The sequence below is a fragment of the Myxine glutinosa genome, chromosome 5, assembly GCF_964187855.1.
Source record: "Myxine glutinosa chromosome 5, kmMyxGlut1.1, whole genome shotgun sequence".
Classification (NCBI taxonomy): Eukaryota; Metazoa; Chordata; class Myxini; order Myxiniformes; family Myxinidae; genus Myxine; species Myxine glutinosa.
In genome coordinates this window covers 62061987-62089576 of record NC_136265.1, presented here as the reverse complement: position 1 = coordinate 62089576, position 27590 = coordinate 62061987, and the positions used below count along the sequence as shown (strand labels likewise).

Below are 27590 nucleotides of genomic sequence, written 5' to 3'. Positions count from 1 at the left end.
CTCGGTACTGGAAAAACACGAACCGTTATCACTCACGATCATCCTGGGCAGACCATGAGTGGCGAAACAGCGTCTGAGTCTTTCGATGACAATGGCTGACGTAGTACCATGCGTCACATAAGCATCAATCCATTTTGTGTGCGCGTCCGTAATTATTAGAATCATGCTGCCGTTAATAGGCCCGGCATAATCGAGATGTAGGCGATGCCACGGTTCGCTGGGCCATTCCCAGTGATGCAATGGTGCTTTCACAGGTGTATTCTGGGTGCTCTGGCAGGGGTAACAATGTCGAACATGATGTTCGATATCAGCATCAAGATTCGGCCACCACACATAGTTTCTGGCGAGTGACTTCATCTTCACAATCCCGGGGTGACAGTCATGGATTTCATCCATGACCCTGGAACGCAGATTTTTCGGGATCACGACACGACATCCCCAGAGTAGGCAACCATTTTCCACGCTGAGTTCGTTTTTACGTGCTTTAAAAGCCGCAAAATCTGGGTCACCCTCAGGTAGCAAATGCCATCCAAGCTGTACAGCCTGGACAGTTCTGGACAGAACGGGGTCTCGTCGAGTATGAGTGCGGATCTGGCCGGAATCGACAGCACAATCTTCCAGATGATCCATCAGTGCGATAATGGATCCTGGTGTAAGCGAATCATCAACGGATTCTGGAAGGGGTAACCGACTCATGGCATCTGCATTTGTGATAGACGAACTGGGCTTATAACATATGGTGTAGTCATAAGCAGCGAGAAACAGGGACCAGCGGGTGATCCTGGGCGGTAGTGTATCAGATGTCGCCTTAGTTGGACCAAACAGACTGATCAGCGGCTTGTGATCAGTGCGAATCGTGAAATGATGTCCAAGAAGGTACTGGCGAAATTTGCCGACGCCGAAAACGATTCCCAATCCTTCCTTGTCAAGTTGGGAATAGTTTTTCTCTGCCGGGGACAACGTTCTGGATGCAAATGCAACTGGTCTTTCCGTACCGTCAGGCATCACGTGTGATAATACACTCCCCACTCCATACCGACAGGCATCGCATGTCAGCACAAGATCCTTCTCTGGATCAAAATGAACGAGAACATTGAACGATTTGAGCAGATCCTTAGAGGTCTGGAATGCTGATTGTTCAGTAAACCCCCAGCTCCAGGAGCCTCCTTTCCTCAAAAGCCGATAAAGGGGGCCCAAAACGTCGGTCACATTCGGGATGTAACGACCATAGAACTGAAGCAAACCGAGGTATGACTTCAATTCGGTCACATCTCGTGGAGCAGGAGCATCCTTGATAGCTCGGACTTTCTCATCTGTCGGGTGTAGACCCTCGGCATCAATCGTATGATCCAGGTACGTGACTGATGGCACCATAAACTTGCACTTGTCTCGACGCAAACGTAGGCCGGAGTCCGAAATCTTCTTCAGAACTCTCTCCAGGTTCTGTAGATGTTCCGCGTCCGTACGACCAGTAACCAGAATATCATCCTGGTAACAAACGACGTTGCGTTCGGCGGCAAACAAACTGCCCATGACACGCTGATAAATTCCAGGTGCAGATTTCACTCCAAAACTAAGTCGGTGGTACCTGTACAACCCACGATGCGTGTTGATGGTAAGATACTGTTTCGAATTCTCGTCCAAGCAGAGCTGTAGATAGGCGGATTTGAGATCGAGTTTCGTAAAAGTCTTGCCTCCCGTGAGACGAGCATAGAGGTCTTCGATCCTCGGGATTGGATATTTATCCAATGAAGAACACCTGTTCACGGTCATTTTATAATCTCCACATATGCAGATGGACTGGTCCGATTTTATGACCGGAACGATGGGCGCCGCCCATTCGGCATACTGGATTTGCTCGATGATCCCCAGATTTTCAAGATGATCCAGTTCCTTGTCAATCCGCTCACGCAGGGCGAAAGGGACTGGGCAAGCCCTGCAAAATATAGGATTGGCATCCCGATCAACCCTGAGTTTAGCCGTATGTCCTTTCAAGGTTCCAAGCTCATCCTTGAAGACATCCGGATACGTAATACGTATCCAGCACATTTTTGAGTGTGTATGCTGCGGTAGGAGAAACGTTGGCTGCCCGGAGTTGATGAATGCTTTCCCACTTCAGTCGAATTATGCTCAACCAGTTCCTGCCGAGTAAGGAAGGGCCCTTTCCAGGAATGACGATCAGGGGTAGGTGAAACTCACGGTTATCGTAGCCCACCGTGACGTCACATGTACCGCAGGGAACAATCTTCTCACCTGTATAGGTGGAGAGTCCATAGGTAGTAGGTTTCAGATGGGGTCGGTCAGCATCACTCCACAGGTTTGTGAAAACAGCATGGCTGATGAGCGAGACGGCCGCACCAGTGTCGACCTCCATTTGCAATGGTCGATTGTTGACGACAACATTGGCAAGAAGAGGGTCCCGCCTATGGTGAGAATCAATATGAAGCAGGTCATACGATTCTGAGTTGTCGGAAACAGAGCTCACCTGGTCAAGCTCGGGTTCCTCCAAACCGATAAACTGATGAATCTTGTCAGCAGCTTTTCCTTTTCCCAATTTGCGAGTGATGCAAGCTGGAGCAATATGGCCAGTTTTCGAACAGAAATGGCAGGTTGCATCTTTGAACCGACACGTCTCCGGAGGGTGCTTTCCGTTGCACCGAAAACAGTTGTTGTGGGTTTGAGACTGCACTGGCTTCTGACGAGGAGCCTTGTTCCAACGTTTTGGCTGAACATGAAGCAACCGATTCACAGCAGGGCTGGTACCAGACGAGCGAGTGGAACCGATGCTTGTAGCGTTGCGTTCAGCACTTTCCATGGAAATGGCGGTGTCTCTGGCATTTTGGAACGTCAGTCTTCTCTCAGCAAGCAGGCGTCTACGAGTGCGGCCATCGGACATGCCAACCACCAGCAAATCACGAAGCATGTCATCGATCGTGTCCCCAAACTCACACAGATGTGACAGTTTTTTGAGGTGTGCAATGAAGTCTGCGATCGACTGACCTTGCTGCGGTCTGCACATGTAAAAATTAAACCGACACAGGATGACTGAAGGAGATGGGTTGCAATGTTCCTTCAAAGCGGCCTTGAGCTCTGCATACGTGAGCTCCTGGATTGTCCGAGGCCGAATCAGGTTTTTAACGAGTGTGAACGTCTCACCTCCGCAAACGGACAGGAAGACGGCCTTCATCCGGGCTTCGGTCGCGATGCCGTTCGCCTCGAAGTAGAAAGACAACCGCTCAGAATACGTGTCAAAATCCCCCTCATGAGGGTCGAATTCATCGATATGGCCGAAAGAAGTCATGGTCTAGATGTTTATCCTCGTCGTCATGTAAAGTATCTCGACAAACTGCGATCAATTGTCGTACGCGTTTATTCACTCTGCCGATCAAGGCCCGATTCACAGCAGCGCCATCCGAGGTCTGGCGTAGGGATACAACCCGGTCCCGGTGTAGGGATACAACGGTGAATATTTGCACTGCATACATGACAAGCACTCATAGATGTATCTATCTATCAGCAGCTACTGCTATTATAGCACTCATAGATGTATCTATCTATCAGCAGCTACTGCTATTATAGCACTCATAGATGTATCTATCTATCAGCAGCTACCCATATCCGTGGTCACATTTTGGACCTTGTCTGCTCCACTGGATTAAATTTGCACCATCTCTATGGCTCCGACCTCACCCTCTCTGACCACTTAGCCATCACTCTGACCATCAACATCCCCGCCCCAACACCAAGGCATTATCGCACAATCAACTTCCGTAAGCTAAACGCTCTTTCACCTACCTCATTCTCATCCACCCTCTCTGAAAAAATGTCCACTTCTCCCTTCATTGACCTCCACACCCCTTCCGACCTCACTGACTACTACAACCACACTCTCTCCTCCTGCCTTGACCAGCTTGCGCCTGTAAAAACCAAAACAGTTTCTTTCACCCATTCTGCTCCCTGGTTTACCCCTGAACTCCACCTGATGAAAACTCGTGCTCGCCAACTTGAAAGACTCCGCAATAAAACGGGTCTCACAGTTCACTCCCAAGCCTACAAGGACCACCTACAACACTACAAAGATGCCCTCTCCCGCGCCCGCTCTGCCTACTACTCTCAAATTATCCACTCTGGCTCCGGAAACCCAAAAGCACTCTTCTCGACAATAAACAAACTCCTCCGCCCCCTGAACACCACCACCCAGTCATTCACAGTAGACAACTGCATCTCCTTCCTCTCTTTCTTTCAACGCAAAATTGACAACATCTACAACAGCTTGACCACCGCCGCACCCGCTCCCCCTCCAACCACCTGCCCCCCCTTGTCCTGCCATCCCCTGTCTCGGTTCTCCCCAATCTCCCCTACTGACCTCTCTGAACTCCTCATAGGAATGAAAACTGCCACCTGCACTCTTGACCCCATCCCCTCCAGCTTTGTCAAAGCCTCCCTCCCTGCTCTCTCTCCACTTATCATTGCAACAATAAACTCCTCCCTGTCTACAGGCATCGTCCCACCTTCCCTCAAAATTGCTGCTGTTACCCCCATTCTAAAAAAACCTGGTCTAAACCCTGACACCCTAAACAACTTCAGACCCATCTCCAACCTACCCTTTCTGTCAAAAGTTTTGGAACGCGCTGTAGCCACTCAACTCAAACATCATCTCTCTGCCAATAACCTGTATGAAACATTCCAATCCGGATTCCGGTCCAACCACAGTACTGAAACTGCTCTCCTCAAAATCACCAATGACCTTCTCCTCTCCTCTGACGCTGGCAACCTCAACATTCTCGTCCTCCTCGACCTCAGCGCTGCCTTTGACACCATCGATCACACTATCCTCCTCACCCGACTTGAATCCACCTTTAACGTTACCGGCACTACCCTCTCTTGGATTAAATCATACCTCTCTGACAGATGCCAGTTCATCTCCATCAATAACTGCAAATCCCCCACTGCTCCCCTCCCCCAAGGTGTCCCCCAAGGTTCAGTTCTTGGCCCCCTCCTCTTCATCCTTTACCTGTCCCCGCTCGGTCACTTAATCCGCCGTCATGGTCTCCAATTCCACTGCTTCGCCGATGAAATCCAGCTTTTCATCTCCACCAAGTCCGTCTCCACCGACACCCACTCTATCCTGACAAACTGCATCACTGAAATAAAATCCTGGCTTCAAATCAACTTCCTCAAGCTTAACTGTGATAAATCTGAAATAATCATCATTGGCCCAAAAACGCTCACAAAATCCACCCATAACTTTGCCCTCAACATCGACGGTATCCCAGTATCCACCTCCCCTCACATCCGGAATCTTGGCGTCATCTTTGACCAAACCCTTTCCTTCGACAAATACACTAAACAGATCACAAAGTCAGCCTTCTTTCACCTGAAAAACATTGCCCGTCTCCGCTCATCCCTCTCCTCCACGGCTGCAGAAACCCTCATCCACGCCTTCATCACCTCCCGTCTGGACTACTGCAATAGCCTCCTCTATGGTTCACCCTCAACAATCACCAATAAACTCCAATACATTCAGAACTCCGCTGCCCGTCTACTCACCCATTCCCGGACCCGTGACCACATCACCCCCGTCCTTTACAAGCTTCACTGGCTCCCCATCCCCCAGAGAATCCAGTACAAAATCCTCCTCTTGACATACAAAGCCCTCCATAACCTGGCCCCATCCTACCTGGCTGACCTCCTCTCCAGACACACTCCCACCCGCAACCTCCGCTCTGCTGGTATCAACCTCCTGACCCCCTCCATCCGGACCAAATTCAGATCCTGGGGGGACAGGGCCTTCTCTATCGCTGCTCCCACCCTCTGGAACTCACTACCTCACACCATCAGAGACTCCTCCTCACTCACCACATTCAAAACATCACTAAAGACCCACCTGTTCAACACTGCATTCAACATTCAACCCACAGCATTTAACCCCTGACTATCTCTTCTCCTTCTCCCTCCTTTTGCTTTAAATATTTCCCTATTGATTCTTGTCTTTTTTTGCAATTGTTGTTTTCATGTATTGTTATGCATTATGTTTGCCACTCTGTCAAAGCGCCTTTGGGCTTCTGGAAAAGCGCTATACAAAATAAATGAATTATTATTATTATTATTACTGCTATTATAGCACTCATAGATGTATCTATCTATCAGCAGCTACTGCTATTATAGCACTCATAGATGTATCTATCTATCAGCAGCTACTGCTATTATAGCACTCATAGATGTATCTATCTATCAGCAGCTACTGCTATTATAGCACTCATAGATGTATCTATCTATCAGCAGCTACTGCTATTATAGCACTCATAGAGGTATCTATCTATCAGCAGCTACTGCTATTATAGCACTCATAGATGTATCTATATACCAGCAGCTAATGCTATTATAGCACTCATAGATGTATCTATATATCAGCAGCTACTGCTATTATAGCACTCATAGATGTATCTATCTATCAGCAGCTACTGCTATTACAGAACTCATAGATGTATCTATCTATCAGCAGCTACTGCTATTATAGCACTCATAGATGTATCTATCTATCAGCAGCTACTGCTATTATAGCACTCATAGATGTATCTATCTATCAGCAGCTACTGCTATTATAGCACTCATAGATGTATCTATCTATCAGCAGCTACTGCTATTATAGCACTCATAGAGGTATCTATCTATCAGCAGCTACTGCTATTATAGCACTCATAGATGTATCTATATATCAGCAGCTAATGCTATTATAGCACTCATAGATGTATCTATATATCAGCAGCTACTGCTATTATAGCACTCATAGATGTATCTATCTATCAGCAGCTACTGCTATTACAGAACTCATAGATGTATCTATATATCAGCAGCTACTGCTATTATAGCACTCATAGATGTATCTATCTATCAGCACCTACTGCTATTATAGCACTCATAGATGTATCTATCTATCAGCAGCTACTGCTATTACAGCACTCACAGATGTATCTATCTATCAGCAGCTACTGCTATTATAGCACTCATAGATGTATCTATCTATCAGCAGCTACTGCTATTACAGCACTCATAGATGTATCTATCTATCAGCAGCTACTGCTATTATAGCACTCATAGATGTATCTATCTATCAGCAGCTACTGCTATTATAGCACTCATAGATGTATCTATATATCAGCAGCTAATGCTATTATAGCACTCATAGATGTATCTATATATCAGCAGCTACTGCTATTATAGCACTCATAGATGTATCTATCTATCAGCAGCTACTGCTATTACAGCACTCATAGATGTATCTATCTATCAGCAGCTACTGCTATTATAGCACTCATAGATGTATCTATATATCAGCAGCTACTGCTATTATAGCACTCATAGATGTATCTATCTATCAGCAGCTACTGCTATTATAGCACTCATAGATGTATCTATATATCAGCAGCTACTGCTATTATAGCACTCACAGATGTATCTATATATCAGCAGCTACTGCTATTATAGCACTCATAGATGTATCTATATATCAGCAGCTACTGCTATTATAGCACTCATAGATGTATCTATCTATCAGCAGCTACTGCTATTATAGCACTCATAGATGTATCTATCTATCAGCAGCTACTGCTATTACAGCACTCATAGATGTATCTATCTATCAGCAGCTACTGCTATTATAGCACTCATAGATGTATCTATCTATCAGCAGCTATTGCTATTACAGCACTCATAGATGTATCTATCTATCAGCAGCTACTGCTATTATAGCACTCATAGATGTATCTATCTATCAGCAGCTACTGCTATTACAGCACTCATAGATGTATCTATCTATCAGCAGCTACTGCTATTATAGCACTCACAGATGTATCTATATATCAGCAGCTACTGCTATTATAGCACTCATAGATGTATCTATCTATCAGCAGCTACTGCTATTACAGCACTCATAGATGTATCTATCTATCAGCAGCTACTGCTATTATAGCACTCATAGATGTATCTATCTATCAGCAGCTACTGCTATTATAGCACTCATAGATGTATCAATATATCAGCAGCTACTGCTATTATAGCACTCATAGATGTATCTATCTATCAGCAGCTACTGCTATTATAGCACTCATAGATGTATCTATCTATCAGCAGCTACTGCTATTACAGCACTCAGAGATGTATCTATCTATCAGCAGCTACTGCTATTATAGCACTCATAGATGTATCTATCTATCAGCAGCTATTGCTATTACAGCACTCATAGATGTATCTATCTGTCAGCAGCTACTGCTATTATAGCACTCATAGATGTATCTATATATCAGCAGCTACTGCTATTATAGCACTCATAGATGTATCTATCTATCAGCAGCTACTGCTATTATAGCACTCATAGATGTATCTATATATCAGCAGCTACTGCTATTATAGCACTCATAGATGTATCTATCTATCAGCAGCTACTGCTATTATAGCACTCATAGATGTATCTATATATCAGCAGCTACTGCTATTATAGCACTCATAGATGTATCTATCTATCAGCAGCTACTGCTATTATAGCACTCATAGATGTATCTATCTATCAGCAGCTACTGCTATTATAGCACTCATAGATGTATCTATATATCAGCAGCTAATGCTATTATAGCACTCATAGATGTATCTATATATCAGCAGCTACTGCTATTATAGCACTCATAGATGTATCTATCTATCAGCAGCTACTGCTATTACAGCACTCATAGATGTATCTATCTATCAGCAGCTACTGCTATTATAGCACTCAAAGATGTATCTATATATCAGCAGCTACTGCTATTATAGCACTCACAGATGTATCTATCTATCAGCAGCTACTGCTATTATAGCACTCACAGATGTATCTATCTATCAGCAGCTACTGCTATTATAGCACTCATAGATGTATCTATCTATCAGCAGCTACTGCTATTATAGCACTCATAGATGTATCTCTCTATCAGCAGCTACCGCTATTATAGCACTCATAGATGTATCTATCTATCAGCAGCGACTGCTATTATAGCACTCATAGAGGTATCTATCTATCAGCAGCTACTGCTATGATAGCACTCATAGAGGTATCTATCTATCAGCAGCTACTGCTATTATAGCACTCATATATGTATCTATCTATCAGCAGCTACTGCTATTATAGCACTCATAGATGTGTCTATCTATCAGCAGCTACTGCTATTATAGCACTCATAGATGTATCTATCTATCAGCAGCTACTGCTATTATAGCACTCATAGATGTATCTATCTATCAGCAGCTACTGCTATTATAGCACTCATAGATGTATCTATCTATCAGCAGCTACTGCTATTATAGCACTCATCGATGTATCTATCTATCAGTAGCTACTGCTATTATAGCACTCATAGATGTATCTATATATCAGCAGCTACTGCTATTATAACACTCATAGATGTATCTATATATCAGCAGCTACTGCTATTATAGCACTCATAGATGTATCTATATATCAGCAGCTACTGCTATTATAGCACTCACAGATGTATCTATCTATCAGCAGCTACTGCTATTACAGCACTCATAGATGTATCTATCTATCAGCAGCTACTACTATTATAGCACTCATAGATGTATCTATCTATCAGCAGCTATTGCTATTACAGCACTCATAGATGTATCTATCTATCAGCAGCGACTGCTATTATAGCACTCATAGATGTATCTATATATCAGCAGCTACTGCTATTATAGCACTCATAGATGTATCTATCTATCAGCAGCTACTGCTATTATAGCACTCATAGATGTATCTATCCATCAGCAGCTACTGCTATTATAGCACTCATAGATGTATCTCTGTATTAGCAGCTACCGCTATTATAGCACTCATAGATGTATCTATATATCAGCAGCTACTGCTATTATAGCACTCATAGATGTATCTATCTATCAGCAGCTACTGCTATTATAGCACTCATAGATGTATCTATATATCAGCAGCTACTGCTATTATAACACTCATAGATGTATCTATATATCAGCAGCTACTGCTATTATAGCACTCATAGATGTATCTATAAATCAGCAGCTACTGCTATTATAGCACTCACAGATGTATCTATCTATCAGCAGCTACTGCTATTACAGCACTCATAGATGTATCTATCTATCAGCAGCTACTGCTATTACAGCACTCATAGATGTATCTATCTATCAGCAGCTACTGCTATTATAGCACTCATAGATGTATCTATCTATCAGCAGCTACTGCTATTATAGCACTCATAGATGTATCTATCTATCAGCAGCTACTGCTATTATAGCACTCACAGATGTATCTATCTATCAGCAGCTACTGCTATTATAGCACTCACAGATGTATCTATCTATCAGCAGCTACTGCTATTATAGCACTCATAGATGTATCTATCTATCAGCAGCTACTGCTATTATAGCACTCATAGATGTATCTATATATCAGCAGCTACTGCTATTATAGCACTCATAGATGTATCTTTCTATCAGCAGCTACTGCTATTATAGCACTCATAGATGTATCTATCTATCAGCAGCTACTGCTATTACAGCACTCATAGATGTATCTATCTATCAGCAGCTACTGCTATTACAGCACTCATAGATGTATCTATCTATCAGCAGCTACTGCTATTATAGCACTCATAGATGTATCTATCTATCAGCAGCTACTGCTATTACAGCACTCATAGATGTATCTATCTATCAGCAGCTACTGCTATTACAGCACTCATAGATGTATCTATCTATCAGCAGCTACTGCTATTACAGCACTCATAGATGTATCTATCTATCAGCAGCTACTGCTATTACAGCACTCATAGATGTATCTATCTATCAGCAGCTACTGCTATTATAGCACTCATAGATGTATCTATCTATCAGCAGCTACTGCTATTACAGCACTCATAGATGTATCTATCTATCAGCAGCTACTGCTATTACAGCACTCATAGATGTATCTATCTATCTATCAGCAGCTACTGCTATTACAGCACTCATAGATGTATCTATCTATCAGCAGCTACTGCTATTACAGCACTCATAGAGGTATCTATCTATCAGCAGCTACTGCTATTACAGCACTCATAGATGTATCTATCTATCAGCAGCTACTGCTATTACAGCACTCATAGATGTATCTATCTATCAGCAGCTACTGCTATTACAGCACTCATAGAGGTATCTATCTATCAGCAGCTACTGCTATTATAGCACTCATAGATGTATCTATCTGTCAGCAGCTACTGCTATTACAGCACTCATAGATGTATCTATCTATCAGCAGCTACTGCTATTACAGCACTCATAGATGTATCTATCTATCAGCAGCTACTGCTATTATAGCACTCATAGATGTATCTATCTCTCAGCAGCTATTGCTATTATAGCACTCATAGATGTATCTATCTGTCAGCAGCTACTGCTATTATAGCACTCATAGATGTATCTATCTATCAGCAGCTACTGCTATTATAGCACTCATAGATGTATCTATATATCAGCAGCTACTGCTATTATAGCACTCATAGATGTATCTATCTATCAGCAGCTACTGCTATTATAGCACTCATAGATGTATCTATATATCAGCAGCTACTGCTATGATAGCACTCATAGATGTATCTATATATCAGCAGCTACTGCTATGATAGCACTCATAGATGTATCTATCCATCAGCAGCTACTGCTATTATAGCACTCATAGATGTATCTATCTATCAGCAGCTACTGCTATGATAGCACTCATAGATGTATCTATCCATCAGCAGCTACTGCTATTATAGCACTCATAGATGTATCTATCCATCAGCAGCTACTGCTATTATAGCACTCATAGATGTATCTATCTATCAGCAGCTACTGCTATTATAGCAGTCATAGATGTATCTATATATCAGCAGCTACTGCTATTATAGCACTCATAGATGTATCTATCTATCAGCAGCTACTGCTATTATAGCACTCATAGATGTATCTATCTATCAGCAGCTACTGCTATTATAGCACTCATAGATGTATCTATATATCAGCAGCTAATGCTATTATAGCACTCATAGATGTATCTATATATCAGCAGCTACTGCTATTATAGCACTCATAGATGTATCTATCTATCAGCAGCTACTGCTATTATAGCACTCATAGATGTATCTATATATCAGCAGCTACTGCTATTATAGCACTCATAGATGTATCTATATATCAGCAGCTACTGCTATTATAGCACTCATAGATGTATCTATCTATCAGCAGCTACTGCTATTATAGCACTCATAGATGTATCTATATATCAGCAGCTACTGCTATTATAGCACTCATAGATGTATCTATATATCAGCAGCTACTGCTATTATAGCACTCATAGATGTATCTATCTATCAGCAGCTAATGCTATTATAGCACTCATAGATGTATCTATATATCAGCAGCTACTGCTATTATAGCACTCATAGATGTATCTATCTATCAGCAGCTACTGCTATTATAGCACTCATAGATGTATCTATCTATCAGCAGCTACTGCTATTATAGCACTCATAGATGTATCTATCTATCAGCAGCTACTGCTATTATAGCACTCACAGATGTATCTATCTATCAGCAGCTACTGCTAATATAGCACTCATAGATGTATCTATCTATCAGCAGCTACTACTAATATAGCACTCATAGATGTATCTATATATCAGCAGCTACTGCTATTATAGCACTCATAGATGTATCTATCTATCAGCAGCTACTGCTAATATAGCACTCATAGATGTATCTATCTATCAGCAGCTACTGCTAATATAGCACTCATAGATGTATCTATCTATCAGCAGCTACTGCTAATATAGCACTCATAGATGTATCTATATATCAGCAGCTACTGCTATTATAGCACTCATAGATGTATCTATCTATCAGCAGCTACTGCTAATATAGCACTCATAGATGTATCTCTCTATCAGCAGCTACTGCTATTATAGCACTCATAGATGTATCTATCTATCAGCAGCTAATGCTATGATAGCACTCATACATGTTGAGTAGAGTTCAACACCAAGAGAATGTTGGTTGCCGTTTATTCATGTACCTATCATCACCTATAACTACATGTAGTGTGGCGCTCGTTTAATTTTTGACTAGAAATCCACAGCAATAATGATCACGTGAGGCTCTCCCGTTTGCCGATGATATTTGGCCTCTCCTTCAGAATACCAACTACTTCTTGAACTTCCGAGTGGGCCTCTTCTCGGCAGTACGAGTACGACCCTTACTGCAGGTACTGCATATAGGATATGACTCATCTGTGGTACTCAGCTCCTCAACACAGCCACACAAATAGCACACATCTTCATAGCCAGCCGTGTAGTTTGGCTTCTCTGTCGCATCGTTGCAGGTGAGATTGGCTTTGGCGGAGACATTATTGAAGACGTTTGCCTCATTGGTCTCCTGCAGATCGACGAAGTTCGAGCACATGTAACTTGGCTCAGACGGTACGCGAGCACATACAAAATTCGAACCTGTTCCACTGAGTGGGAACGGATTTTACTGACTTCGCGAGCAAGAAAAAAGAAAAAAAATTTTTTTTTTTAATTTATAGGGGGCCGACGACTTATGGGGCGAGCGGCGATGATAAACAGGATTTTTTTTTTTTAAACCAGCCTAATACGTGAATACATGCCCATGCACATGTGAAATACAGTTTGTTTGTAAATCCTGTATTTGTACACGATTCAGCCTGTACTCGGATGAAACAAATCCTGTATTTGTACACGATTCAGCCTGTACTCCGATGAAAACCAAAATTATGTCGAACAACCTTCCTTTTTTTTTTTTCAACGGTGTTTTGCACAAGTACGAGTTTCCTTTGGGCGGTGTATCGTATAACGCAGCCTTGATCGCTCCCGAACAAAACGTGCATTACCTCTGCGTGACTTGTAATCCAAACATACCTTTATTTCATGACAGAGCCACGTTATTCACTCTTCAAATGTACACCATAGGCACGAAGCCTAATGATCTCGGCCTGGAAGTGGCGACAAAATGGCGGACAAACAACAGGCATTTTAAGGCCATTTTCCCTGCTTGAGCGGGGGTTAGCCTTGCGGTCCCCATGACAATCTTCTCCATTTTGCATCTCTCCTTGTTAACCCCCTTCCCCACATTTCTTTTTCCACCATCTTAAGCCAAGTCTTTCTCGGTCTTCCCCGTCCTCTAATTCCTTCTACATTCATTTCCATCACTCTTCTCACCCAGTCACTTTCATCCTTCCTCAACACATGACCAAACCATCTCAACCTGTTGCTCTTCACAGCATCAATCACAGGCTCTATTCCCATCATCTTTCCCATCATCTTTCGCAATTCATCATTTGTCTTCCTCTCTCTCAACGATACTCCACACATCCACCGAACCATTCGCATTTCCACCCTTTCCAGCCTTCGTTGCTGCTCTACGTTCATTACCCATGTCTCGCTCCCATAAATCATAACACTTCTCACACATGCAGCGTACACCTTTCCCTTCAGCTTCAACGACATTCCCCTCCTCGTCAGGACAAAATGGCAGACAGATGATTTGATTTTTTTTCAGGTTCAATTTTTTTGTTTTTTTGTTTTTTTTGTATACAGAGTCGAGGCTCGTGAAAGAGCTAACATTTATCGAACAAACAAATCAAACAAACAAGCAAACAAAGTATATAATTGGAGGGGAGGGGACACAAGAGCGGGAGGGGAGGGAGGGGACTTGTGTCCCCTCCCCATTTGGAGGGGAGGGGACACAAGATTTGAAGGCACGTTCCATAAAAAGGGGAGCGGTCGACAAGATGGGGAGCGGTCGACAAGATGGGGAGAGAAGGGGAGGAAGCACACAAACACAACATTTGAGAGCAGGGACATCGGGAGATGTGTGGGAGGGAGAGGGCCTGGGGGGAGGCCGGATAGGTATAAAACGCAAGGACACCAAGGACTTCCAGGAAGGAAGACAAAAGTCACCTCAAAAAAGTGGATTTGGGGTGAAATTAGCGGGGGTAGAAAAGATCAAGGTTTGGATTGGGGAAGATAAGAGATGGTGGTGAACAGCCGTTTTAATGACCTGGAGGGAGGAGTGGGATTGAAGAGAGTGAGGGAGTTTGTTCCAGAGGCGGGAGAAAAGAGGAATGAAGGAGTGAAGGTGAGCAGAGAGTCTTGATTTTGGCAGTTTAACCATAAGAGGGTTGCAGGCAGATCTTGTGCGACCTGTAGGAATATTTGGGGGACAGAGCCCAGAGAGAGCTGGGGGAGCAAGGCCGGAGAGGAGTCGGTAGAAGACGGAAAGACCACCAACCTGCCTGCGGTGAGTGAGTGAAAGGCCCTTGGAGTTAGCGTCATCGCAGGAGATACCAATGATCCTGAAAGCTTTGGTTTCAACAGCGTGAAGACGAGCTAGGTGTGAGGCAGGAGCACCAGCCCAGAGGGGAGAGCAGTATTCCATTGAGCTGTGGATGAAAGCCTTGTATGTGGTGAGGAGCTCAGGTGTGCCAAGGAAGGACTTCGCACGACGGAGGATGCCCAGTCGGCGACTGGCTTTGGAGGCCAGCTTGGAAATGTGGTTTTCCCAGGAAAGATCATGGCAGATAGTGAGACCCAAAAGCTTGAGTGACAGAACTTCTTGGAGAGGATTATTCAGAAAGTAGATGGGAGGGTTGTCCAGTCGGTCTTTTCGGAGAGACATCGTGGACAGCCAGCTGTCCAACCAATGGCCATGTAGTCTTCCATTTTTCATCTTTGAAAAGATTTGGTGTATCGCAGAGTATTTGCTCTCCCACACTGTTTGTGTTAAGCCGAGGGTTTCATCTTTTCTCCAGTGGAGACTTCACATATCCTGCCGAGGCCTCAGGAAAATATTGGCATTCTCGCGGACTTGTTCGATCCCTTCAGTCAACTCCCACAGAACGTCGAGCAAGAATTCCGTGGGAAGAGAGAAACAGACCAAGAAGTCCGGCTACTTTGATATAGAGATAAGAAGAAGAAGACCACTCCTTTTTGCATCTTCAGATGCATATGGCTGCCGAAGCAAGTCCGTATGCTATTGGGCACAATCCCAAATGGGTCGCCACTCTGACGTAGGATACTCGAATGGCTCATTCTTCCTAGTAAGCAGGCACATTTTGCCCACCTCGGAGGGATGACAGGGGCTCAAACTCAGGACCCCGAGATCTCAGGCCAGCCATCTTAACCGTTAAGCCAACACCGAGCTTATTTTGTTTAAATATCTCGACTTAATGAAAGGCCTCCGACACTCGCTCGGCTTGCGGACAGCAACTACATGACCTCCCCCACAAGATATTTATTTAATTTTATTACTAATCGGTTTTACTTATTTATATGAAATATCCCAGACTATCGTGAGCAACTTGTTCCGAAAACGTTTCAAGCGCCACGTAATTATCGGAATTTTATGGAAAACTTTAAAAAACCTGAGAGCTTGTTAACCTTGTATGTTGCATATCAGGAAGAGTTTAATATTTTTCACACTGTTTTTTTAAGGAATTTTTTTTTTTTGAACAAATTTAGTTTTCATTTCGTGAGCTTTAACCACAAACAAACAGACAACAGGTGTGTACATGTACAAGGTGAAGCACGTCCACCATCGGACTCACAGGGTCATGCGTGACAGTGTGAAGAAGCTCTTGTTTGGCGTGAATCACCGTATAATGACGTCACAAGACAGGTATGAAAAGAGGTAGGCTGCGGTTGAGATGGGAGGATTGTGTATGGAGCGATATCAAGAAGGTGGTGGTGGTGGTGGTGGTTGGAGAGTTCGTTGAGAACAGGGGAAAGTAGAGGAGTATTGCGGGCAACACATGGCGGATGATTGGTACCAGAAGGCCAGGTATGTTTATTGAACTTTGTTTGATTTATCATTGTTTTAACATTAAATATTTTTTAACACAGAAAGTAAAATGTCAATGTAAACCTTGAGTTCACTTTTGCAATCTAGAAAGATAAATCAGAATACATCCCCCAAAAAAGTACCAAAATTATTTTAATGCAGTTTATTATAGATTCCAAAAATATATAAATCAATGCTAAACTGAAACGGCAGTCGGTGGAGCACATACTTCCACCAGGTTCAAGAGTATACCTCATTTTTGCATCCCACTGATAGGCCGGCCTGGATTCAGGCCTGAACCAAAATCGAATGGACGCCTAATCAATTATCCCATGTGACTCGGATTTCCATAATTAACCCCCATGCTCTTCCAGCCAGAGAAAGTTATGTGAAGCAAGTTGACGTTATTGTTGGGTCTTGTTACCCTGCGTTCGTGAAGCGAAAAACAGGGTTAAGTGATCGGGCACATATGTGCGAATTGTGTCATGGCCAATTGGCATGACATTTTGACCATGGTATGCATCTACTCGTGTACAACTTTTTAGTGATAATTATGTGAAAGGACATGTAGTACGGGCGCCATCTTGGAAAAACCGAAAAAAAATCGACCTCGATATCTCCAAAACCGGTCCATGGAAGAAATTGAAACGTAGCAAATTGTAAAGAACTCCGCATGGGGAACAAGTGTTGTGAATGATGGTCATTGGTGCCTTCATTATGACGTCATAATTTGACAAGTACAACAGCTCAGTCAGATCAGTTTGAAATTTATTGAGCGTGATCAATGCACCAATTATATTGGAGAATGTAAACTTATGACGTCATCGACCATGTGGTCTGGCAGACCAAATTAAAAAAACCTTAATAAAAACAGAAGAGTTGGATCGCACTAAGTCGACTGTGCGGGGTAAGTATTCATGAATTCCATCTATTTGCATTGCACTAAGTACATCCTTGGGACCCTCGATGATGGGCATTTCTCTGACGTCATTATGACTCCCCAATAAGCGACGAAACCAGTCCGGCTGAGTGCAGCATTGGGATTCTCATGTATGCACTAGTGAATGTTTTGCAGCTGCAGAGGAACCCAGATAGGGTTTCTTGGATGCTTTATTTAGCTTCTTTGGCTGGAGGAGTATGGAGGTTAATATACACACACACACACACACACACACACACACACACACATATATATATATATATATATCCAATTGTTACAATTTTTTTATTTCATATATTGTCGGTGTTGTCGGAGCGCACACATTTCCACCTATTTATTAATAATTGAATGTACATCGGTTATGGTGTCTATCGTACACAAACCAAGAACTGCATTTGAAGGGTCCCAGTAGTTTACCCCGGAAGCATTTGTAGTACGTCTTTTGACTCTCATCGTTCAGATCTGCAAACATGCTGAACCTTTTACCCTTACATCTACTTTCGAAAGACGGTGCGGTGGTGGGCTTGGTGGTAGTGACGCTCGAGTGCAATTTCACAAACCATTCGACATTGCATGACCGGTACAGGTTGTCGAAGATGTACCCTTTCCGACAGGTGTGTGCGAACACTTTCCCACCTCGACACATGAAATATTTCTTTTCATCGTCCGGATTTGCAATCTTCCGATATTTATTGTCTGAACACATCGTGCTGTTGCCAAGTGGCACACAGGTGCCCAACCCCGGGTCAAAGCTTTCCTCCTGTTCACAATAATGGAGAATGGCCTTCCCTTTATGACATTCGAAGAAGGAGAAAGCGCTCTTCGAGTTCATCTGATTAATGCCATCTCTCCCACGACAAAGGTAGCCTGAGGGCAGGGGATGGGCGGAAGGTCAGGTGTGTTATGACGTCATAACATCAACAAACATTCTCATGGTAATGCTCAAGAAACGTATTTACATTTCAAAGATTACATTGTGATGCACAAAGTTAAAAGATGGTTCTTCTTGGGTGCTAGTACCCTAGCCAATTGGTCTGCTTGTGGTTAGATATGCGGATAGCACAACCTCAGGTAGAGAACAATTCTACCATATGGTTGTGTTGAAAGGTCGGATCAAGGGTGCTTGGGCTCCGGGCAGTATCCCCACCATGAGTCCTCCCCTGCCCCCTTCCCATCATTGAGTAATACACCGATCAGTGAGGTGTCACACTACACAAGGTGAACTATGCATTAGGTCAAAGTCAGGTCAGGTCAGGCCAGGTCTTGATCTCAGGATATGTTCTTATCGATACTATGCCAATCCTCCCCTCTCACGCCTGCGTTCTCCCCTCTCCCCCCTGCGTCCTCCCCTCTCACGCCTGCGTTCTCCCCTCTCCCCCCTGCATCCTCCCCTCTCCCCCCTGCGTCCTCCCCTCTGCCGCCTGCGTCCTCCCCTCTCCCCCCTGCGTCCTCCCCTCTGCCGCCTGCGTCCTCCCCTCTGCCGCCTGCGTCCTCCCCTCTCCCCCCCTGCGTCCTCCCCTCTCCCCCCTGCGTCCTCCCCTCTGCCGCCTGCGTCCTCCCCTCTCCCCCCTGCGTCCTCCCCTCTCCCCCCTGCGTCCTCCCCTCTCCCCCCCCCTGCGTCCTCCCCTCTCCCCCCTGCGTCCTCCCCTCTGCCGCCTGCGTCCTCCCCTCTCACGCCTGCGTCCTCCCCTCTCCCCCCTGCGTCCTCCCCTCTCACGCCTGCGTTCTCCCCTCTCCCCCCTGCGTCCTCCCCTCTGCCACCTGCGTCCTCCCCTCTCCCTCCTGCGTCCTCCCCTCTCCCTCCTGCGTCCTCCCCTCTCCCGCCTGCGTCCTCCCCTCTCCCTCCTGCGTCCTCCCCTCTCCCGCCTGCGTCCTCCCCTCTCCCTCCTGCGTCCTCCCCTCTCCCGCCTGCGTCCTCCCCTCTCCCGCCTGCGTCCTCCCCTCTCCCGCCTGCGTCCTCCCCTCTCCCGCCTGCGTCCTCCCCTCTCTCGCCTGCGTCCTCCCCTCTCCCGCCTGCGTCCTCCCCTCTCCCGCCTGCGTCCTCCCCTCTCCCTCCTGCGTCCTCCCCTCTCCCGCCTGCGTCCTCCCCTCTCCCTCCTGCGTCCTCCCCTCTCCCGCCTGCGTCCTCCCCTCTCCCGCCTGCGTCCTCCCCTCTCCCTCCTGCGTCCTCCCCTCTCCCGCCTGCGTCCTCCCCTCTCCCTCCTGCGTCCTCCCCTCTGCCGCCTGCGTCCTCCCCTCTCCCTCCTGCGTCCTCCCCTCTCACGCCTGCGTTCTCCCCTCTCCCGCCTGCGTCCTCCCCTCTGCCGCCTGCGTCCTCCCCTCTCCCGCCTGCGTCCTCCCCTCTCCCGCCTGCGTCCTCCCCTCTCCCGCCTGCGTCCTCCCCTCTCCCTCCTGCGTCCTCCCCTCTCCCGCCTGCGTCCTCCCCTCTCCCTCCTGCGTCCTCCCCTCTGCCGCCTGCGTCCTCCCCTCTCCCGCCTGCGTCCTCCCCTCTCCCGCCTGCGTCCTCCCCTCTCCCGCCTGCGTCCTCCCCTCTCCCGCCTGCGTCCTCCCCTCTCCCGCCTGCGTCCTCCCCTCTCCCGCCTGCGTCCTCCCCTCTCCCGCCTGCGTCCTCCCCTCTCCCGCCTGCGTCCTCCCCTCTCCCGCCTGCGTCCTCCCCTCTCCCGCCTGCGTCCTCCCCTCTCCCGCCTGCGTCCTCCCCTCTCCCGCCTGCGTCCTCCCCCCTCCCGGCTGCGTCCTCCCCCCTCCCGCCTGCGTCCTCCCCCCTCCCGCCTGCGTCCTCCCCTCTCCCGCCTGCGTCCTTCCCTCTCCCGCCTGCGTCCTTCCCTCTCCCGCCTGCGTCCTCCCTCTCCCGCCTGCGTCTTTCCCTCTCCCGCCTGCGTCTTTCCCTCTCCCGCCTGCGTCCTCCCCTCTTCCTCTTGCGTCATCCCCTCGCCATTCTGCTCCCTCCCTCCTCGGGTAACTTCCTCCACCACAAAACATGTAAAATATCCATCATGGGGTTGTTTTATTCAATAATTCTTACCTCCCCGTTTACTTATGTCCCGTACGAGCCTGGCCACGTTGCCCGCCATCTTCATGTTTGTTTCTGTAAATATGAAATCACAAACATAAAGCTCGTCACACGTGCAACAATGGAGGAATTGTAAACATGCTAAATTTCAATTGGTCCTTTTTCTTGAATGGAATGCATTATATCTTCGGGTTATAATATATTATTTACTTTAGCAGCATCATGTATGTCATTTATCAAAAATAGGACGACTGGACCTGAAGTTTTTCTGGGCCCTGTCCTAATGTTGTCACCCAAATTTGGTAGCATTCTGACTCGTGGGTATGAAGAAGATTTTAGAAAGAATTTACCAAGTCGGGCTAAAAATACCTGTGTTACATGTGTGGTTAAACAAACACATACATGTGATGACTGGGTCCCGTGTAATCACTTCCGTGTTTGTTTATTTCCCTTTTTTAACGTCTCAGACTCGAAGTGCAGCTGCCACACACAAATGCACGAGACACAACACAAGACGCATGAGACGAGACAAACTGCCCCTGAGCTTGAGGGAAGTGACGTCACTTCCTGGTGCATTCTGGGTACCATCGACGTCACAACAATGGATCCGCCTTTCTGTAAAGTCCTTACGAGATTGATGGCATCGCAAATCGAGGGATTCAGAGACACAAAGCCATCCAGCGTCCAAACAGCGGTTTATTCCCAGAAGTGATGACAGGAAAAAGCACTCGGGGCGCCCAACAAGTGGTGGAGCTTGGAAAAGGATATGACGTCACAGTACGTTACACTTTTCCACAGCACTCGAGCATTTCCTCAGGAGGAGCTCCTCTTCTCCATGGATGTTAACCAATGCGGATTTTCCGTGCTCTTATAACATTGCAAATGCTGAACATCAAGGAAGGAAGCAGCAGGTACCACTTTGAAAGTCTTTGGTACGACTCAGCCGGGGTTTGAACCACAGACCCTCCCGGACTCGGAGCGGATGCTCTCACCGTTACACCACCAAGTGTGGTGTCATTTTCAACAAACCAGCATGAGAACGAGCAGGCACTCCCACCCCCCAGGCAGGAGCACACTTCTCAGTTATGATCTTCTCGGCATTGATGATTTCCATCAATGTATCACTGAACTTGCTAGTTTGTGGAATTTTTCTGCAATAGAATGTTCAAATAGTCCATTTTTTAAAACAACCTGTGTATCTGCCATCTCCAAATAATATACAAATCGAACCCCCTAACTTGACGAGGCAGCAAAGCACAGATAGAGTTCGAGTTCTCTCTTTCTTTCCTCTTTCTCTCCCCCCCCCCCCGCCCCCCCTCTCTCTCTCTTTCTCCCCCTCTCTCCCTCTTTCTCCCCCTCTCTCCCCCCTCTTCTCCCCCCCTCTCTCCCTCTTTTTCTCCCCCCCTCTCCCTATTTTTCTCCCTCTTTTTCTCCCCCCCTCTCCCTATTTTTCTCCCTCTTTTTCTCCCCCTCTCCCTCTTTTTCTCCCCCTCTCCCTCTTTTTCTCCCCCTCTCCCTCTTTTTCTCCCCCCTCTCTCCCTCTTTTTCTCCCCCCTTATCTCCCTCTTTCTCTCCCCTCCTCTACACTCCTATCTCCCTCTTTCTCCCCCCTCTCTTCCTCTTTCTCCACCGTCTCTCCCTCTTTCTCCCCTCCTCTCCGCACCTCACTCCCCCTCCTTCCCCACCTCACCCCCCTCTTTCTCCATCCCTCGCTCCCTCTTAATCTGCCCCTCGCTCCCTCTATCTCTGCCCTCTCTCCCTCTTTCTCCCCCTCTCTCCCTCTTTCTCCCCCCTCTCTCCCTCTTTCTCCCCCCTCTCTCTCCCTTTCTTCCCCCTCTCTCCCTCTTTCTTCCCCCTCTCTTTCTCCCCCCCCTCTCCCTCTTTCTTCCCCCCCTCTCTTTCTTTCTCCCCCCCTCTCTCCCTCTCTCTCTCCCACCGCCTCTCTCCCTCTCGACCACCGCCTCTCTCCCTCTCTCATCCCCTCTCTCTCCATCTCTCACCCCCCCTATCTCTCCCTCTCTCATCCCCCCTCTCTCCCTCTCTCAGCCTCCCTCCCTCTTACTCCCGCCCTCTCTATCCCTCTCTCTAACTCCATCGTGGCCCTGACTTAATGGATGTGTGGGTACAACATCCTGGATGTGGGGGATGTCTGGGTCGCACCTGCGAGATCGATCGTCTGTATCCGTGCCACGGCCTTGTTTAAGAGAACTGTCTGGGACTAAACAACAACAACAGCAACAGCAACAACTAGAACGGGCACTCGGTAGAGCGCATACCTTCGCCGCAGCTATGGTAAAAATACGATTTTGACCTTTTCGTGACCTTGACCTTGACCTTTGACCCGATTGCTCCCAAAATCTAATCAAATGTGTCCCGTATAATAACCAATCATCCCACCAAATTTCATGCAATTCGGTTGAATACTTTTTGAGTTATGCGAATAACATACACACACACACACAGACATACAAATAAATACACAGCGATCAAAACATAACCTTCCGCTTTTGCGAAGGTAAAAATGGCGTCTGGTGGCACTCGGGTATTTGCAGACTGAGTTTTGCAGACGCACAAAACGCGTTATTAAAAATGCCCACAAACACACCAATCCCAAAACCACATCTATTCGCTGTCTTACCTTTTACATCTATTCCACTTCTATTCCACTTCTATTCCACATCTATTCGCTATCTTACCTTTTACATCTATTCACATAATTATATTCCACATCTATTTGCCATCTATTCACATCTATTCGCTGTCTTACCTTTGACATCTATTCCACATCTATTCACGATCTTACCTTTTACATCTATTCACATCTATTCCACATCTATTCCACATCTATTCCACATCTATTCCACATATATTTGCTATCTTACCTTTTACATCTATTCACATCTATTCCACATCTATTCGCTATCTTACCTTTTACATCTATTCACATCTATTCCACATCTATTCGCTATCTTACCTTTTTCATATATTCACATCTATTCCACATCTATTCGCTATCTTACCTTTTACATCTATTCACATCTATTCGCGATCTTACCTTTTACATCTATTCACATCTATTCCACATCTATTCGCTATCTTACCTTTTACATCTATTCCACATATATTCCACATCTATTCGCTATCTTACCTTTTACATCTATTCCACATCTATTCGCTATCTTACCTTTTACATCTATTCCACATCTATTCGCTATCTTACCTTTTACATCTATTCACATCTATTCGCTATCTTACCTTTTACATCTATTCCACATATATTCCACATCTATTCGCTATCTTACCTTTTACATCTATTCCACATCTATTCGCTATCTTACCTTTTACATCTATTCCACATCTATTCGCTATCTTACCTTTCACATCTATTCACATCTATTCGCTATCTTACCTTTTACATCTATTCACATCTATTCACATATATTCGCGATCTTACCTTTTACATCTATTCACATATATTCCACATCTATTCGCTATCTTACCTTTCACATCTATTCACATCTATTCGCTATCTTACCTTTTACATCTATTCACATCTATTCACATCTATTCGCGATCTTACCTTTTACATCTATTCACATATATTCCACATCTATTCGCTATCTTACCTTTTACATCTATTCCACATCTATTCGCTATCTTACCTTTCACATCTATTCACATATATTCCACATCTATTCGCGATCTTACCTTTTACATCTATTCACATATATTCCACATCTATTCGCTATCTTACCTTTTACATCTATTCACATCTATTCCACATCTATTCCACATCTATTCGCTATCTTACCTTTCACATCTATTCACATCTATTCGCTATCTTACCTTTTACATCTATTCACATCTATTCGCCATCTTACCTTTTACATCGATTCACATATATTCCACATCTATTCGCTATCTTACCTTTTACATCTATTCACATCTATTCGCGATCTTACCTTTTACATCTATTCACATCTATTCCACATCTATTCGCTATCTTACCTTTTACATCTATTCCACATATATTCCACATATATTCGCTATCTTACCTTTTACATCTATTCCACATCTATTCGCTATCTTACCTTTTACATCTATTCCACATCTATTCGCTATCTTACCTTTTACATCTATTCCACATCTATTCGCTATCTTACCTTTTACATCTATTCACATCTATTCCACATCTATTCGCTATCTTACCTTTTACATCTATTCACATCTATTCCACATCTATTTGCTATCTTACCTTTTACATCTATTCCACATATATTCCACATCTATTCGCTATCTTACCTTTCACATCTATTCCACATCTATTCACATCTATTCGCAATCTTACCTTTTACATCTATTCCACATATATTCCACATCTATTCGCGATCTTACCTTTTACATCTATCCACATATATTCCACATCTATTCGCTATCTTACCTTTCACATCTATTCGCTATCTTACCTTTTACATCTATTCACATCTATTCACATCTATTCGCCATCTTACCTTTTACATCGAATCACATATATTCCACATCTATTCGCTATCTTACCTTTTACATCTATTCACATCTATTCGCGATCTTACCTTTTACATCTATTCCACATCTATTCCACATCTATTCGCGATCTTACCTTTTACATCTATCCACATATATTCCACATCTATTCGCTATCTTACCTTTCACATCTATTCACATCTATTCGCTATCTTACCTTTTACATCTATTCACATCTATTCACATCTATTCGCCATCTTACCTTTTACATCGATTCACATATATTCCACATCTATTCGCTATCTTACCTTTTACATCTATTCACATCTATTCGCTATCTTACCTTTTACATCTATTCACATATATTCCACATCTATTCGCGATCTTACCTTTTACATCTATTCCACATCTATTCCACATCTATTCGCGATCTTACCTTTTACATCTATCCACATATATTCCACATCTATTCGCTATCTTACCTTTCACATCTATTCACATCTATTCGCTATCTTACCTTTTACATCTATTCACATCTATTCACATCTATTCGCCATCTTACCTTTTACATCGATTCACATATATTCCACATCTATTCGCTATCTTACCTTTTACATCTATTCACATCTATTCGCGATCTTACCTTTTACATCTATTCACATCTATTCCACATCTATTCGCTATCTTACCTTTTACATCTATTCCACATATATTCCACATCTATTCGCTATCTTACCTTTTACATCTATTCCACATCTATTCGCTATCTTACCTTTTACATCTATTCCACATCTATTCGCTATCTTACCTTTTACATCTATTCCACATCTATTCGCTATCTTACCTTTTACATCTATTCCACATCTATTCGCTATCTTACCTTTTACATCTATTCACATCTATTCCACATCTATTCGCTATCTTACCTTTTACATCTATTCACATCTATTCCACATCTATTTGCTATCTTACCTTTTACATCTATTCCACATATATTCCACATCTATTTGCTATCTTACCTTTTACATCTATTCCACATCTATTCACATCTATTCGCGATCTTACCTTTTACATCTATTCCACATATATTCCACATCTATTTGCTATCTTACCTTTTACCTCTATTCGCCATCTTACCTTTTACCTCTATTCGCCATCTTACCTTTTACCTCTATTCGCCATCTTACCTTTTACCTCCCAACCAATTACCCCACACTATCCTTGAGAGGGAAGTTTGTTTGTGTGTGTTTACAGTCGTGTTAAAAGTAAACATCTATTCCAAGTCGTGCTTCTTCTTCCCCCCATTTATAAGGATCTGCTCTTTGCTAGTTATACATCAATAAAGAAATCTTACCTGAGTCACCTTTCACCTGTGAAGACAAAAGAGGAGGGTCGTGAGAACAACGGATTTAATGGCATCCATGATATTCATGAAAATGAAGGAATAAGAGTGAAATATTGATGTTTCAGACCGATTTTGATTTCGATTATCGGCGTACCTGCATGGAAAGTAAAATGAACAGGAGACTCGAAAGATAAAAGAAGACACAGGTGAACTGCAAGGCCGCCATGTTGCCTGAATCCACTGTCCTTGGTCCTTGTGAAACTCCTCTAACCAATCTGGATACTCAATGTGATCGTTTACTCTGGATTTACCTTATATAAAGAAATAAATTCTGGTCGGTTTACATTCCATCAACATCCTCATTCCCTCAGGGGTGAGAAAACATTTCACCTTGTTGTGACGTCTTCGTGCCAGGTATATTTAGGTACAGCTGACGAACAATACGAGGGGACGCAATTGCCTCCTTAACCCCACACACATCACACGTGATCAAGCAGGTCAACCATGATCCCCAAACAGCACCCCACACACGTCATTACTCTCACCACCTATTCATAACACCACACCTGTCCTCAAGGTATGAGTATCATTTTATAAATACAAATCTCTCATCAAAGAAACTAATTTACTTTTCATTAAAAAGAAATTAGAGTTAATTTTAAAATTAATATATTGTTTAACTAATAAACCTTCCAGTGGATTGAGCAAGGACCCCCAGGTAACCACCCTGAGATGTAACATTGTAACATAAACTACGATTGGATGATGTCGGTTTGAAGAGGTGGATAAGGTGTGTGTTCATTGACCAGGTTTGAGGAGGTGGATAAGGTGTGTGTTCATTGACCAGGTTGGAGGAGGTGAATAAGGTGTGTTCATTGACCAGGTTGGAGGAGGTGGATAAGGTGTGTGTT

At 44.5% G+C, this 27590-nt stretch overlaps 1 protein-coding gene across 1 annotated transcript; it reads right to left on the bottom strand.

Moving 5' to 3' along the window:
- Positions 1-16858: 16858 nt before the first annotated feature.
- On the bottom strand, positions 16859-26973 carry LOC137428167 (uncharacterized). The gene is made up of 4 exons (XM_068118126.2): positions 26834-26973; positions 26689-26704; positions 20844-20906; positions 16859-18688 (listed from the first exon to the last, which is right to left on the bottom strand). Exons 1-4 carry the CDS (start codon positions 26903-26905, stop codon positions 18159-18161), a joined length of 681 nt encoding a protein of 226 aa, XP_067974227.2. The 5' UTR covers positions 26906-26973; the 3' UTR covers positions 16859-18158.
- Positions 26974-27590: the final 617 nt, after the last annotated feature.